General features: G+C 44.0%; 1 protein-coding gene across 2 annotated transcripts; it reads left to right on the forward strand.

Annotated features, from left to right (window-relative positions):
* The first annotated feature begins 69 nt into the window (after window positions 1–69).
* On the forward strand, window positions 70–10,669 carry RHOF (ras homolog family member F, filopodia associated). 2 transcript variants are annotated; one of them, XM_050980424.1, is made up of 5 exons: window positions 70–374; window positions 524–611; window positions 6,634–6,743; window positions 7,459–7,593; window positions 8,751–9,060. In XM_050980424.1, the coding sequence occupies exons 1-5, from the start codon at window positions 210–212 to the stop codon at window positions 8,787–8,789; spliced, it is 537 nt and encodes a 178-aa protein (XP_050836381.1). In that variant the 5' UTR covers window positions 70–209; the 3' UTR covers window positions 8,790–9,060. The 2 variants fall into 2 exon arrangements, with proteins under 2 accessions (XP_050836381.1, XP_018772285.3); XM_018916740.3 differs by lacking the exon at window positions 8,751–9,060 and adding an exon at window positions 9,677–10,669 and having other exon boundaries at window positions 98–374.
* The last annotated feature ends 1,275 nt before the right edge of the window (window positions 10,670–11,944 follow it).

Raw genomic sequence — 11,944 nt, forward strand, 5'->3', positions numbered from 1 at the left:
CGGCGATGAGGGCCCCGGCTCCGGGAGAGGCTCCCCCAGTATCCGGGGGGGCCCGGGCGGGGCCCTGCGGCACCTGAGGCGGCGGCAGCCGCGGCGCGGCCAATCCCCGGCGGGGCGCGGGCGGCTCTGCCCGCCCCGGGCACGGAGGGGGAGCGGAGCCGCGTCCCGGCCGCGCTGTGCCCTCAGCGGGCCCGCTCCGCTCCCGCTCCATGGAAGCGGCCAACGGGGCCGTGCCCGAGGGCGCGGCGGAGCAGCCCCGCGGCCCCGCGGCCGCCCCGTCGGGCAGGAAGGAGGTGAAGGTGGTGATCGTGGGCGACGGAGGCTGCGGGAAGACGTCGCTGCTGATGGTGTATGCCAAGGGCTCCTTCCCCGAGGTGAGGGGCTGCCACCCCCGCAGGGATGGGGGCCGCAGCCGTGGCCGGCCCCAGCGCTTGGGCCCCGCCAGCACCGCTTCTCATAATCACTGAGTCCATTGAGGTTGGAAAAGGCCTCTGCGATCATCGAGATCCTTCTCCCTTTGCAGCAATACGCACCCTCTGTTTTTGAGAAGTACACAACGAGTGTGACGCTGGGGAAGAAGGAGGTCACCCTGAACCTCTACGACACCGCAGGTAAGGGTTTCCACTTTCCTGCGAGGGGCAGCTCCTGTGCGGCCACTGCGATGGCAGCACTCGGGGACGTTGGCCTGGGACTGAGCCCAAACCCGGCCCAGCCTTTCGCAACTTCAGGCAAATAAGCAGAAACTGTTAAGTGTTGCTCCTGTGAGCACACGCACCCCCATTTCTGTTCCAGCAGATTTTTTAGTGTCAGCTTAAATCAGCCCAATATTTGAAGACTAAAGTTGGACAGGTTTTCAAATTTCTTCTCTACCAGCATAGTTTAACCATAGCATTGCAGGTAAGACTGCTAGAGAGGAAAGTAAAACCAAACCAACCATCATTGCCCGTTGCATATCAATGTGGCTTCCAGAAAAAAAAAAGAATTGATTGTCTAATGTCAGTTCTGGTCATCGACTCATTCATTATCCAAACAACCCCAGTTAATTCAGAAACATCAAATAGCAACCATATCTGGAAGTATTAAAACCCAATTCCCAGATGCAAAGCATAATACAATCAACCAGGAAAACATTTTAATCTGCTGCCATGTGTGATTGAATAGGGAAGGAGAAAAAAGGCTGGTTTGTGTGCAAAATGAAAAGGCTGTGGCAGTAAAAGTTATTTGAAAATGCTGATAGTTGTTCAGGTTCATTTGAAGAACTTGTGAAATGGTTTCTGTTCAACTTCACTCAAAGTTCCCAGACTCTGTTACCCAGCTGCTTTCCTAAATGAACCCTAAAATTGACACGTGCTGGGTTTCAGCTCAGTGTAAATCATCTGTTTCAGTTCAAGCCTGTGGAGTTGTTCCAAATTTACACCAAGATAAATAAGAACCAAATGCAGTCCAGTCATTTTTAATAGTAATAAAACACACTAACCTTCTTGTATACTGCAAGTGATAGCTGAAAACATAATTTAAAAGCCTTTTAATCTGAAAGTGAATTTCACTGCTAATTTTTACTACAGTGTAGAAAGATCCTGAGCACCCAATTTGCCAATGTGTCTTCTTGGGTCAGTGTTACTGTTCTAAGTCCATTTAGTTGGGATAACATGCCTTTTACTGGATGTCAAGGGGTTTGGATCTAAGTCTTAGAGGAAAAGAGGACTGGAGTCTATTGTGAGCAACCAAAGAGGGTTTTCCTTAAAACAGGGTGTTGGCACCAAGAACCTGCCACTGCACTCATGATTTTTATCTTTGTTTGCTGTCAGTGTGGATTTTTTGCCAGCCACATAGTTTTGAGCTCTCATTTAAAATCCCGGTGCCATACATTCCAATATTTGCTTTTTAGTCTCTTCCAGGCTGTAAGGAGCATGGGCTGGACCCAGAGATGGCAGTGGGCTGGGCAGGTCCAGCGTTGCAGCACTGAGCCCTCCCGAGCCTGGCAAGAGTGCACAGCTCCTTGTGTCTCAGAGCTCAGCTCTGCACAGACCTGCAGCCCCCAGCAGCCCAGGGACTGCGCACTGAGCTGATGGCTCATTGCAGCATCAGGACAGCTTGGGTGGGAAGGGACCTTTAAAATGAACAAGGACATCTTTAACTAGATCAGGTTACTCAGGGCCTTTTCCAAGCTGAGCTTGGAAGTTTTCATGGATAGAGCAGCCACAGCTTCTCTGGGTAGCCTGTGCCTCATTGTGAAAAAATTCTCTTTATATCCATTGCAAATCTGCCCTCTGATAGTTTAAAACCATTACCCCCTGTCCTGTAATGTCCCTGTTCATGCTAATATAGCTATTAGCGTGAACCTTCCACATTGGATTCACAGCTGTAAAAACTGGTTTGGACTAAAGCACTGCTCCACTGGAGAACAGTGGGGTGTATTTTGTGTCTTGTGAGACACTTTGGGAAGTGGAACTGCCACTGTTGGTGTGAAAGAGCAATTGCTTTCCATCTGGAAACCTCGAAACCCAATATTTTTCACCTCCCAAAACAGCACCATGGCCACAAGGCTACAAGTTTCTTGAGGCTGTTACCACTTGTCTCCTCCCTTCCTGTTAAATTTCTTTTGCTTTCCATAAGTCACAGCAAGAAAGAAAGCAGGGGGATTGTCACCTGAGCTAAGACATTTAATTGGGAGGGGGAAAAAACCTTAATTTTGGTTTTGTTTCAAAGCTACTTATATAGTTTTATATTACATATCTATAAACTCTGTCAAACTCTAATTCAAGCAGCTTTTCAGCCTCTTTCTGTAACTGGAAGTTTTGCTAGAGGAAGGACTCACTTGAGCACACATTTTAGTCTCATCCTGTTTTTAATAGTACAAAACTGATGTTGAGTTCCTTAAGGGTTAGACTAGGACCTAGAGTTGTGTATTTTTAGGATCTTGCTTGGAGCAACAGTAAATAGAGCTGGGTGTACTTCAGCATCATGGAAAGGTAAAGGACAGGTTCAGCTCCATGGGCTGTTTGAAGTTGGAAGAATCCTTTGTATTGTCAAGTCCTGTGCAGCTCAAACATTTGATCTTGTCCTAGTAACTGAGAGAGGAGGACACAAACAAAAAGCTTAAGAAACAAACGTTTCAAGATACAAACAGTATTCTTTTCTTGACAAGAATTTTGGTAACAAATGAACTTACTGGATTATTCTAAAATGTACCAGAAAAATAATTTTTGGTGAGTGTTTTGTACTGTGATACTGTGTCTTCCTCCTCAAACACTTCTTGCTGTTGCAGGAAGTTGGTGGTACACATATGCAATGTGTAAAGGCTTTGTAACGTCACTTGTCTGATCTACAAGCAGCCTTTGCAGCTGCTTTTTCAATTAAAAGCTTCCACTTCCAGCTGTGCTTGGCAGAGGCAAAGGCACTGAGAGGTAAATGAACTCTGTAGTTTTTCCATGCCAAGGGGGCAGTGTTGATGCCCTAGGTGCAGTTCAGACACGAGGCTCAATTCCTGGTGCAGCAGTTTCCCAAAGCAGAGAGCAGAGCACTGCTGGGCTGGGGAGGAAGTAATGCCTCATCATTGTGGGTACTTGCTCTGCCTGACAGGAAGCACATGCAAGGCCTCCAGAGAGGTTTTTCAGGTCTCTGATGACAGAAGCACAAGGTCTTCAGAGAAATTTTAAAAGCCAGAATTCTTGAACGCAAGAATAATTTCTCATAACTTTGACAGGAAGTAATGCCTGAGTAAGACAAAACCCCCAATTTTTTAATTGATGTGTGCCCCTCCTCCTTCCCCAAGTATCCTCTTCTACCAGTTTTCTTCCTGCCAACAACGTCCATGTCCCAATTTGTTTTCAACTGAATAGGGAAAAAACATAGCTAGCAAACAGCTCATAGGCTGGCGCTTCTTTGGTAGTGCATGGGCGAAAGGGTGAGGAAGAGCAGACAGAGGTGAACATGCACATGAGACTGAGACCTGTGGTTTCAGTTCTCCTGTTCACCCTCAGCCACCACCAGAGCTCCCTTCCCACCACAGGGCCTGACTGCAGTCATGTGGTTACACAGCATCTCCCAGAGGCATGCAAGACTGGGAGCTTGGCAGAAAATTAGCAAATTTTAGGTGAATTCAGTTGGGTGGAGTTTTTTCTTTAAAAAAACCCCAAGTCTCTGATGGGTTAATGAATTGAGGAAGACAGAGGGGTCACAGATGTGCTCACACATAGGCAGATACTTAACCAACTCCTTCACAGCATGTCTTGTGTTAACTGGGGAAAGAAAACAGCTACCTGTGTTTGAGGAAACACACACAGGGCGTTGCATAGACATTCAGTTACTGCTTAGGTTCACCTCTGTTCCTCCTTTTTAAAACTCTTAGAAAAAAGACCTAAATCTCTGCCAAATTAGCTCTGACCACAGACTGAGCAGCTTTACAGAGAAAAAAAGTCTCCCAGGCCCCTTCTTGCATTTCACCAGCAGCACTTGAGGACAGGGGGTGAAAGGGATTGTTTTCAGAGAGGGGGACGTCTATGTTTAGATACAGCTTGATCTGGGTCCCGTTACATCCTCAGCAGCTGAGGAGCTGCATCTGAGCTTCTAAAGAGCAGCTTCCTCCTCCTTCCCCGTGAGTGCTGCAACCACCCAGCTGTAACACAGGTTAAGCAATTGCCATCTCACCTTCCCCTTCTGCTCTCTGCACCCCACCCTGTCCTGCACTCTGTATCCAACATTCCAAATGCACACAGAGCCGTGTTTTACACAGCACTTTCTCATGCATTTATTGTTTGCTTTAAAACCCGTAACTGCAAATGGATTTGAAGGTGAAGGAGCAGTTCACCAGGGCATATCTATAGTTTTGGACCTGCAGTACAACATATTGTGTCACATAATTAAAGACACTTTTTCTGTTATCCCATCCAGGAGAGTGTGAATTTAGAGGTTTTTTCAGATTCCAAGCAAATAAACATGTTTCTCCCAAAGGGACAGCCCTGTCTGCCTCACCAATTGCCAACAACAACTTGGAGGACTTTTTAATTTTACGAGTTATGTTATTAGAAACTCAGAGGCTTGAACTTTAACAAGGAAAACTTTACACAGCACTAGAGGAAGTTAGGAGGGAAAAAAAAGTTTGGCACCTGATGTATTTAATGTATTTAAGGGATTATCTCAGCAACAAAATGGCAAATTGGTTACAAACAAGTAGATGGTTTGGGAGAATAAGAAGGGATAAGCAGTACAATCTTTGCTCTGAATGTTTATACAACATGCCTAATTTTGTCAATTGTGTATTATTTCTGGATTAAACCCTGAGATATCAATCCCTCTTTGTTCTGCACCTCCCCACAGAGCCCACGGCTGTTGTGGAAGCTCAAATACAAAATGGTCCAAGTCCAAGATTCCCATTGTACAAACATCTCAGGCAAACTAAGTAATGGTTTATCCATCAGGGATTACCTTGGAATAAAATGTATATCAACCAATCATTTAAATTAAGGAAGGGAGAAAAATACTGTATAATATTGGCTTTCTAATATCTGCAGTTCTTCAGACTAGAGACAAAAATGTTGGCAAGTGATGGCAAGTACATGACTGTGGACTGAGAGCAGGAATCATTGCTGTAAAGTTGGGGCACACTGAAATTTTCTGCATTCCTTCATTTGAAATATCAACATGAAGATTTGAGATGTGGAACTTCCCTGCAGGGCAGTTTCTGGTCTGTGTGTGGATTGTGGTGATAGTGGGAAGGACCAGCATTCCCAGTTCTCCTTGTGGAAATTCAGTACATCACAGACACGTGCCTGATTCCAGCATTCAGATACAAATACACCTTCTAAAGACTGCTTAAATCATGCTTTCTTCCTTATTAAATGAAAAAGATTGGGTTTTTTTTCCTGAGCTGCCAGCGGTATCTGGGAATTACTGCTTTCTTGAACTTAATCTCTCAAAGCAAGACACCTTCAGACCCTGGCACGGTGATTACTGTAAGGGGAAGAGTCCAGGTCTGAAGCAAATCAGTTTCCTCTTGTCACATCACGTGCTAGAATATCCCTAATCAGAAGTATGACAAATCCCCTGCTTTTCTAGAATTCAGCAGAATTCCCTTAGATCTGCTGGGGAGTCCTGCTTCAAAGGCCAATTAAGCCTGGCTCATGCTGCAGCATGGCTTGTACAATCCTGTGTGTAATCACTGCTTCCTCTCAGATCACCAGGCTGGGAAAAGCAGGTTTACCACTAAGGTTTCTACTTCACCATTCCTGTCTAGAAAATACAGTGTTTCTTCTCCTCACAGCATCACATGTGCAAATGATTATGGGGACTGCCACTGTCAAACTGAAAATATCTAATAATAATTGTCATATTCCTTGTGATGACTTTGTTTTTGAGCAGCAACTTGGCAGTTGATGTTTAGAACTGCTTCTAAGTCCTCAGCAAGTGGACAAAGCAGGCTTTTTATTAAAACCTGCCAAGGATGTGTTCTGTATTCTAAACCATCAGTTTTGTCAGTGAGGGGGAATCTCTTGTATTCAAGGGAAGGAATTGGACAAGTATGAAATTATAGTACCACTGTTCTTGATCTCCAGTATGTGTCTGTACATATCCCCATTGTTCTGCTTGCTCAGGACAGAGGTTTCTTCACCCAAACCATCCTGTGTGTTTCAGGGCAGGAGGACTACGATCGGCTCCGGCCACTTTCTTACCAGAACACCAATGTGGTGTTAATTTGTTACGATGTCATGAACCCCACTAGCTATGATAATGTAGCAGCCAAGGTAAGAGGCTTCTAAATTAATTACACATGCCTGATATATAACAAGATGTCAGATTAGAAATGCTGGTGCTTTTAGTGTCCTGTACCCTGCGTGTGTAGATGCCCAGATCACTCATCCTGTGCTGAGCTGCAGGTCTCAGACCTTAGACCTGGGGCTCACCTCTCCGTGGCTCCTAAGTGCTCAAGCCCAGGGTTGACTCTCACTAAAAAGATCAAACACCAGCAATTAAATCACTGCTTTGTCTGTAGCAATGTCACACAACCAACATGCACATCTTAGAGTCAAGACTACTTCCATCACGTGTGTATTTATTTTCAGGGGAGAAATGAGAGCAACCACTTCTCTGTGCTGGGATTTCTGTAACATTCCAAAGCATTCTTGGACATAGCACCAGGAAAACAAAGCAAGACTTAGTCCAAATTCTGTTTTGAAATGTGACTTTAGAAGAGCTCCTCAGAATTTAAACAGATGGTAAAGAAACATTTTGGCATAGAGACAGATGCCACTGTGTTTTTATAAAGCAGCTGACTTTGGGTAGGACTTTTAAACATTTCTGGGATGTAAATAGTGCATGTTGAGTTCCCCCCACTAGACTAACTCCAAAACTCTGAAATTGCAACTTATATTAAATGCTGCTTGGCTGTATTGTTTTGATTTCAGGAAACAAACGATAAAATCAAAACCAGATGTAAAAGTTTTGTTTTCCTACCCCCAGTGGTATCCTGAAGTGAATCACTTCTGCCGGGGCGTCCCGCTTGTGCTGATCGGCTGCAAGACAGACCTTCGGAAGGACAAGGAGCAGCTGCGCAAGCTCAGGGCTGCCAGGCAGGAGCCCATCACCTACAACCAGGTAAACTTCAGTGTTTCTGCAGTGCTGGCCCTTTGGCAGGAGATAAAGCACGTGATGGCATTGCTCCTCGCAGGTATGATCACAGACACTGCAAAATTAGGTGATCCAGATAAAGAAATGGTTGACAGCACTAATGGAGCTTTCTGTAAGTTGTTTTTGGAAGTGGTCAAATCACCACTCATTTTTAGTGCCAAAGTAAAGAGAAATATGAGCAGTTTTAAAGGACACAACTATCTGCCTACTATGCTAATGACATTTCATTCTTCTTTCACAGCTGGGTTATTACTCTTACAAGTTTGTAAGCCTTAACAAGGTTGCTGGATTTCCTTCATAATTGTTATTAGCCTACATTGCAGCCATCACTGGTGCTTTGATCAGTACTGTGATAAAGACTGGAGATGTTAGGAAACCCATTCCAGTATGACCGTTCTGGAATAAATGTGTTTTGCAAATCCCACTTAAAAATAAATCCTTTCAAGGCCAATAGCAATAACATCTGCAAGGTTTCTCTGACATGAGAGACTGTTCTTTGAAGTCTCTAAAGTAATCTTAGGAAAACTTCCTATTATCAGTATCTCTAAGTATTATGAGGCAGTTAGATTTATGAGTAGTGTTATGTCACTGAATAGCTGTCCTAGGTACAGGAGAAACAGTGATGGAACAGTTTGTTCCATGTCACACAAGACTTTTCTGCTCTGGTCCTCTAATTTTTCTTTTTCTTTTTTCTAAACTACAAAGCCATCCTTCTCCTCTCACCTCAGAGCAGGAACAGCAGCTTTCAAACTGAGACACATGTCCAGGGAACAGGGTCAAGTGCACTACGGCCTTGAGTGAATCACAATTTCTTCTAAAAAGCAGGAAAATAAACTGCAACTGCATCACCACAAAACCATGCTGGGCCTTTTAGTTTGTCTCCCTTGCACACAAGATGAGGTCTCAGCCTGTCACTGTGAACAGTTGCAGATTGTCCCTTGTTTTCATGAATAAATCCCTTCATCATCCTCACATGAGAGGTTCCAGGCAAGCAACAGACACTACTGGCCAGTCTGCCGAGGCCTCATGCAGTTGAACTCAAGGACCCACATGTTACACAAACTTTGTCTCCTATGTGAGCCCTCCCAAATGGTATTTCCTCCCTGAAATTTGCTCTACCTCAGTTTTTTACAGCTGATGGCACCTTGGGCCACATGACGTGATGCTTCCCATGCCAGGCACAGAGGACCTGAACAGTATCTGCCACCACTGCAGCTTGCAAACAACTGGAAGGAGACAAACTGCTTAAATATGAAGAAATACCCTCCCCCTCCAATAAAAGCCCAAGTGACCCCATTTCCAGAGATTACAGTGAATAATTGCAGAGTCTGTGAGCCATGGGTTGCAGACCTGGAATTCACAGTAAAAGGCCCACAAGTCAAACCTGGGGGCTGGCTCTGCAAGTACAATAAAAGGATCACAAGTAAGAAATCACTGTGCTTTGTCTGTAGTGATTTCACACAACCAGAATTGCATGCAAATATTTTAGATTCAAGCATGTTCCCATTGCATGGCTGAGAAATGCAGGCACCCATTTGTTTTTATGAGGATTTTGGCTGAGCCCTTGTGATGCTTCAAAGCAAAAGTCAAGGTTCCTGCATGTGCACCAGCAAAACAAGGCAAGGCATCAGTGCAGATTCTGTTCTTGCATGTGACATTCATTACTAAAGGTGACACCACAGAATAGTTAAGGTCAGGCCTGAAAAAAATACCACCATGTAGACATCTTATCCTCACTTAACCTCAGCATTTAGTTTAAAGAAATTCTATACTGAGAATATTTTTGTGCTATCAGGACTCTGCATCTCAAGAGTTTCCAATGCTCTGAACTCTTAGGCCAGGCTTTGGTTCAGCAGAGTGGAAAAACACCAAGTTTGTTTACAGTGCTTCAGTTTATTACCAATGCCACTCACACTCTAGCACTGCACTCAGAGGCAGCTTCTTTCTTCATGATTGCAAAGATGTACAAATTATTTCCCTTTCTTCTCAACTCACCTTCCTTCACTCATCACCAAAATTACATCTTTTCTTACCTTTCTGTTCTTTCCAGGGTGAGGCAGCTTGCAAGGAGATTAATGCACAAATTTACCTGGAATGCTCAGCAAAATGTCGTGAGAACATAGAAAATGTTTTTAAAGAAGCCACAACCATTGCACTGAGTGCCATGAAGAAAGCCAAGGGCCACAGGAAACGGAAAGTGTGCTCAGTGTTATGATCTGGACTGCATCAGAGCCAAGTGATTCAGATTTTATAAAAGTTTCACTTTAAAAACATTTTTTAAACATGTTTGTATTCCTAGGATAATTTTTATTTTAAAATTTTAATTATTTTTAGTATTTTTGCACTTTTGTTACACTGTTCTCATGGAGTTTTCAAAGCTGTTTATCACAGTTAACTCATGCTGTGTGCCTTCACCCATCTGGCTTTTGCTTCTAAGTGTGAACAACTCACTATTCAAACTGCAATGAACAGCAACTGCTACTATATAACTTAGTGTTGGGGTTTTTCTTCCTTTGCAAAATAATTGTGGCATGTTAGAGCTACAATTTAATGTCTTTTTCCAGTAGAAAACTCACATCTTTCAGAAGCAATGTTAAAGCAGCTTATCAGGCAGAAGGAGACAGAAGAAGTTTTGTATTAACATTTTCAAGTTAATTTGCTTGGTGGAAATGGCAGGAGTTGGCCTCAAGCTGCCCCCTGGGTGCAGACGGAACATCCACCACCCCCTGGAGCAGCTCTGCAGACCTGCACCTCAGAGTTCTTCAAGGCCTGCTGCTGGAATGGAAAGTGGCATTAATCAGTGGAAATACATCTATTGCTCCAATTAAATAATGGAGTATCATGGGAAAGAGTTAATTTACAGCACTCAAATTTAGAAGTACTCCAAGCAGCTACTACATGTAATGTTAAGTCAGTCTTATGACAAACATTTACAGCCTATTTAATACAAGACAGATGCAAATCATGGTGCACACTGGAGGAAAAATTCATTCACTTGTGAAATCATCTCTACTGGTATAAATTAAAATGTTCCCTTTTGTGATGAAGGTGTCAGTTGTCTAAGGATCAGGGATGCTCCCACTGCACCCCTTGGTACATGTGCCTCCTATCTCCTGGTTCTTTTGCACATCCCCTCACTGAGATCTCAGACTGCAGGAACAATCCCTAGTTTGTCCTCATCATAAACCAGACCTGAGAGGGGAAATGAGGTTCCTGCAGTACAGCTGTTGCTGAAAGCTTTCTGTGTAAGGCAAACTGTACATGACCAGCTGGTGCAAAACTGTTTTGGAGCAAGCCACCATTATTATTTTACATGCAGGTAAACAGGGCTTGACCCTTGAAAAATATTTTTCATTTTTTTCCTAACTTGTTTTGATTTAATTAAGATTTTTGAATACTTATGAGCCTAAAATGGGAAATTAAATTAATTGGAAGTTTGTGCACATCCTTGACTATAGAAAAACCTTAAAAGAATTGTGCAGCCTTTTCTCCACTTGTCACTAAAAGAACCACCCCTCACCCCCTCACCTCACTCAGTACAAAACTGAAACACCAACGTTCAGGAAGTGACCCATTCACCATCAGCTCCACAGTGGAAATCTCTCTGGTTTTTTTAATCTGAGTTTCTCAGGTTGCAGAACTCACATTATTCACCCCTGCAGAACGAGGTTCCAGTTTGCTCACAACAGACAATTTAGATCTCATAAACTGAGAGTTCAAGGAGTAAAACAAAAAACCTTACAGGGTGTGTAAAAGATAGCAAAACACAGCCCAACTGGTGTGAAAACTGTTGAAATTATGCAAATTGCAGTTTATTGTTCACGCCCACAGGATAGTGACACAGCAAAGGTAATTTTGCTAGCTTGAGCAACAGAAGTGATGAACCCATCTCAAGCCTGTGGTGCATTATCTGTCCTGTGAGCACCCTCTGGGGAGGAGGGCACTGTTTTCCACTCACACTGCCAGAGGATGTGCCCAGTTTGGGCTTTGTGCTGGCTTTCACTGTTGGGAAAGACACAGCCCAAGGCAGCCCAGTGCTGCAGCTGCCTGAGGAGGTACAGAAGTTACAGCACCCAAAAAAAGGTGTTCCAATGGTGAGTGTAAATTCAAGCAGCACAAGGACTTTAGCAGGGTAGCAGTCAGTGTTTGTCTCCTGCCATCCCCTTGACTCAGCATTTCCATTCTCTTCATTATTGGTACAAGTGCAGCATCTAAAGAAAGCATTTAATATTTGAGCTGAGCCTGTCCTCCCCTTTCCAGAACTCCCAAAAACCCACCCAAGGGCCACGTGCTTGTTACTAAAAAGGGGCAGAGGCAG

The sequence above is a fragment of the Serinus canaria genome, chromosome 15, assembly GCF_022539315.1.
Source record: "Serinus canaria isolate serCan28SL12 chromosome 15, serCan2020, whole genome shotgun sequence".
NCBI lineage: Eukaryota > Metazoa > Chordata > Aves > Passeriformes > Fringillidae > Serinus > Serinus canaria.

Excerpts from the sequence above, each read along its gene's own strand:
- RHOF (XM_018916740.3), top strand. The coding sequence starts at position 210 with ATGGAAGCGGCCAACGGGGCCGTGCCCGAGGGCGCGGCGGAGCAGCCC. Across the intron at positions 375-523 it reads CCAAGGGCTCCTTCCCCGAG|CAATACGCACCCTCTGTTTT; the intron begins GTGAGGGGCTGC and ends CTCCCTTTGCAG. Across the intron at positions 612-6,633 it reads GAACCTCTACGACACCGCAG|GGCAGGAGGACTACGATCGG; the intron begins GTAAGGGTTTCC and ends TGTGTGTTTCAG.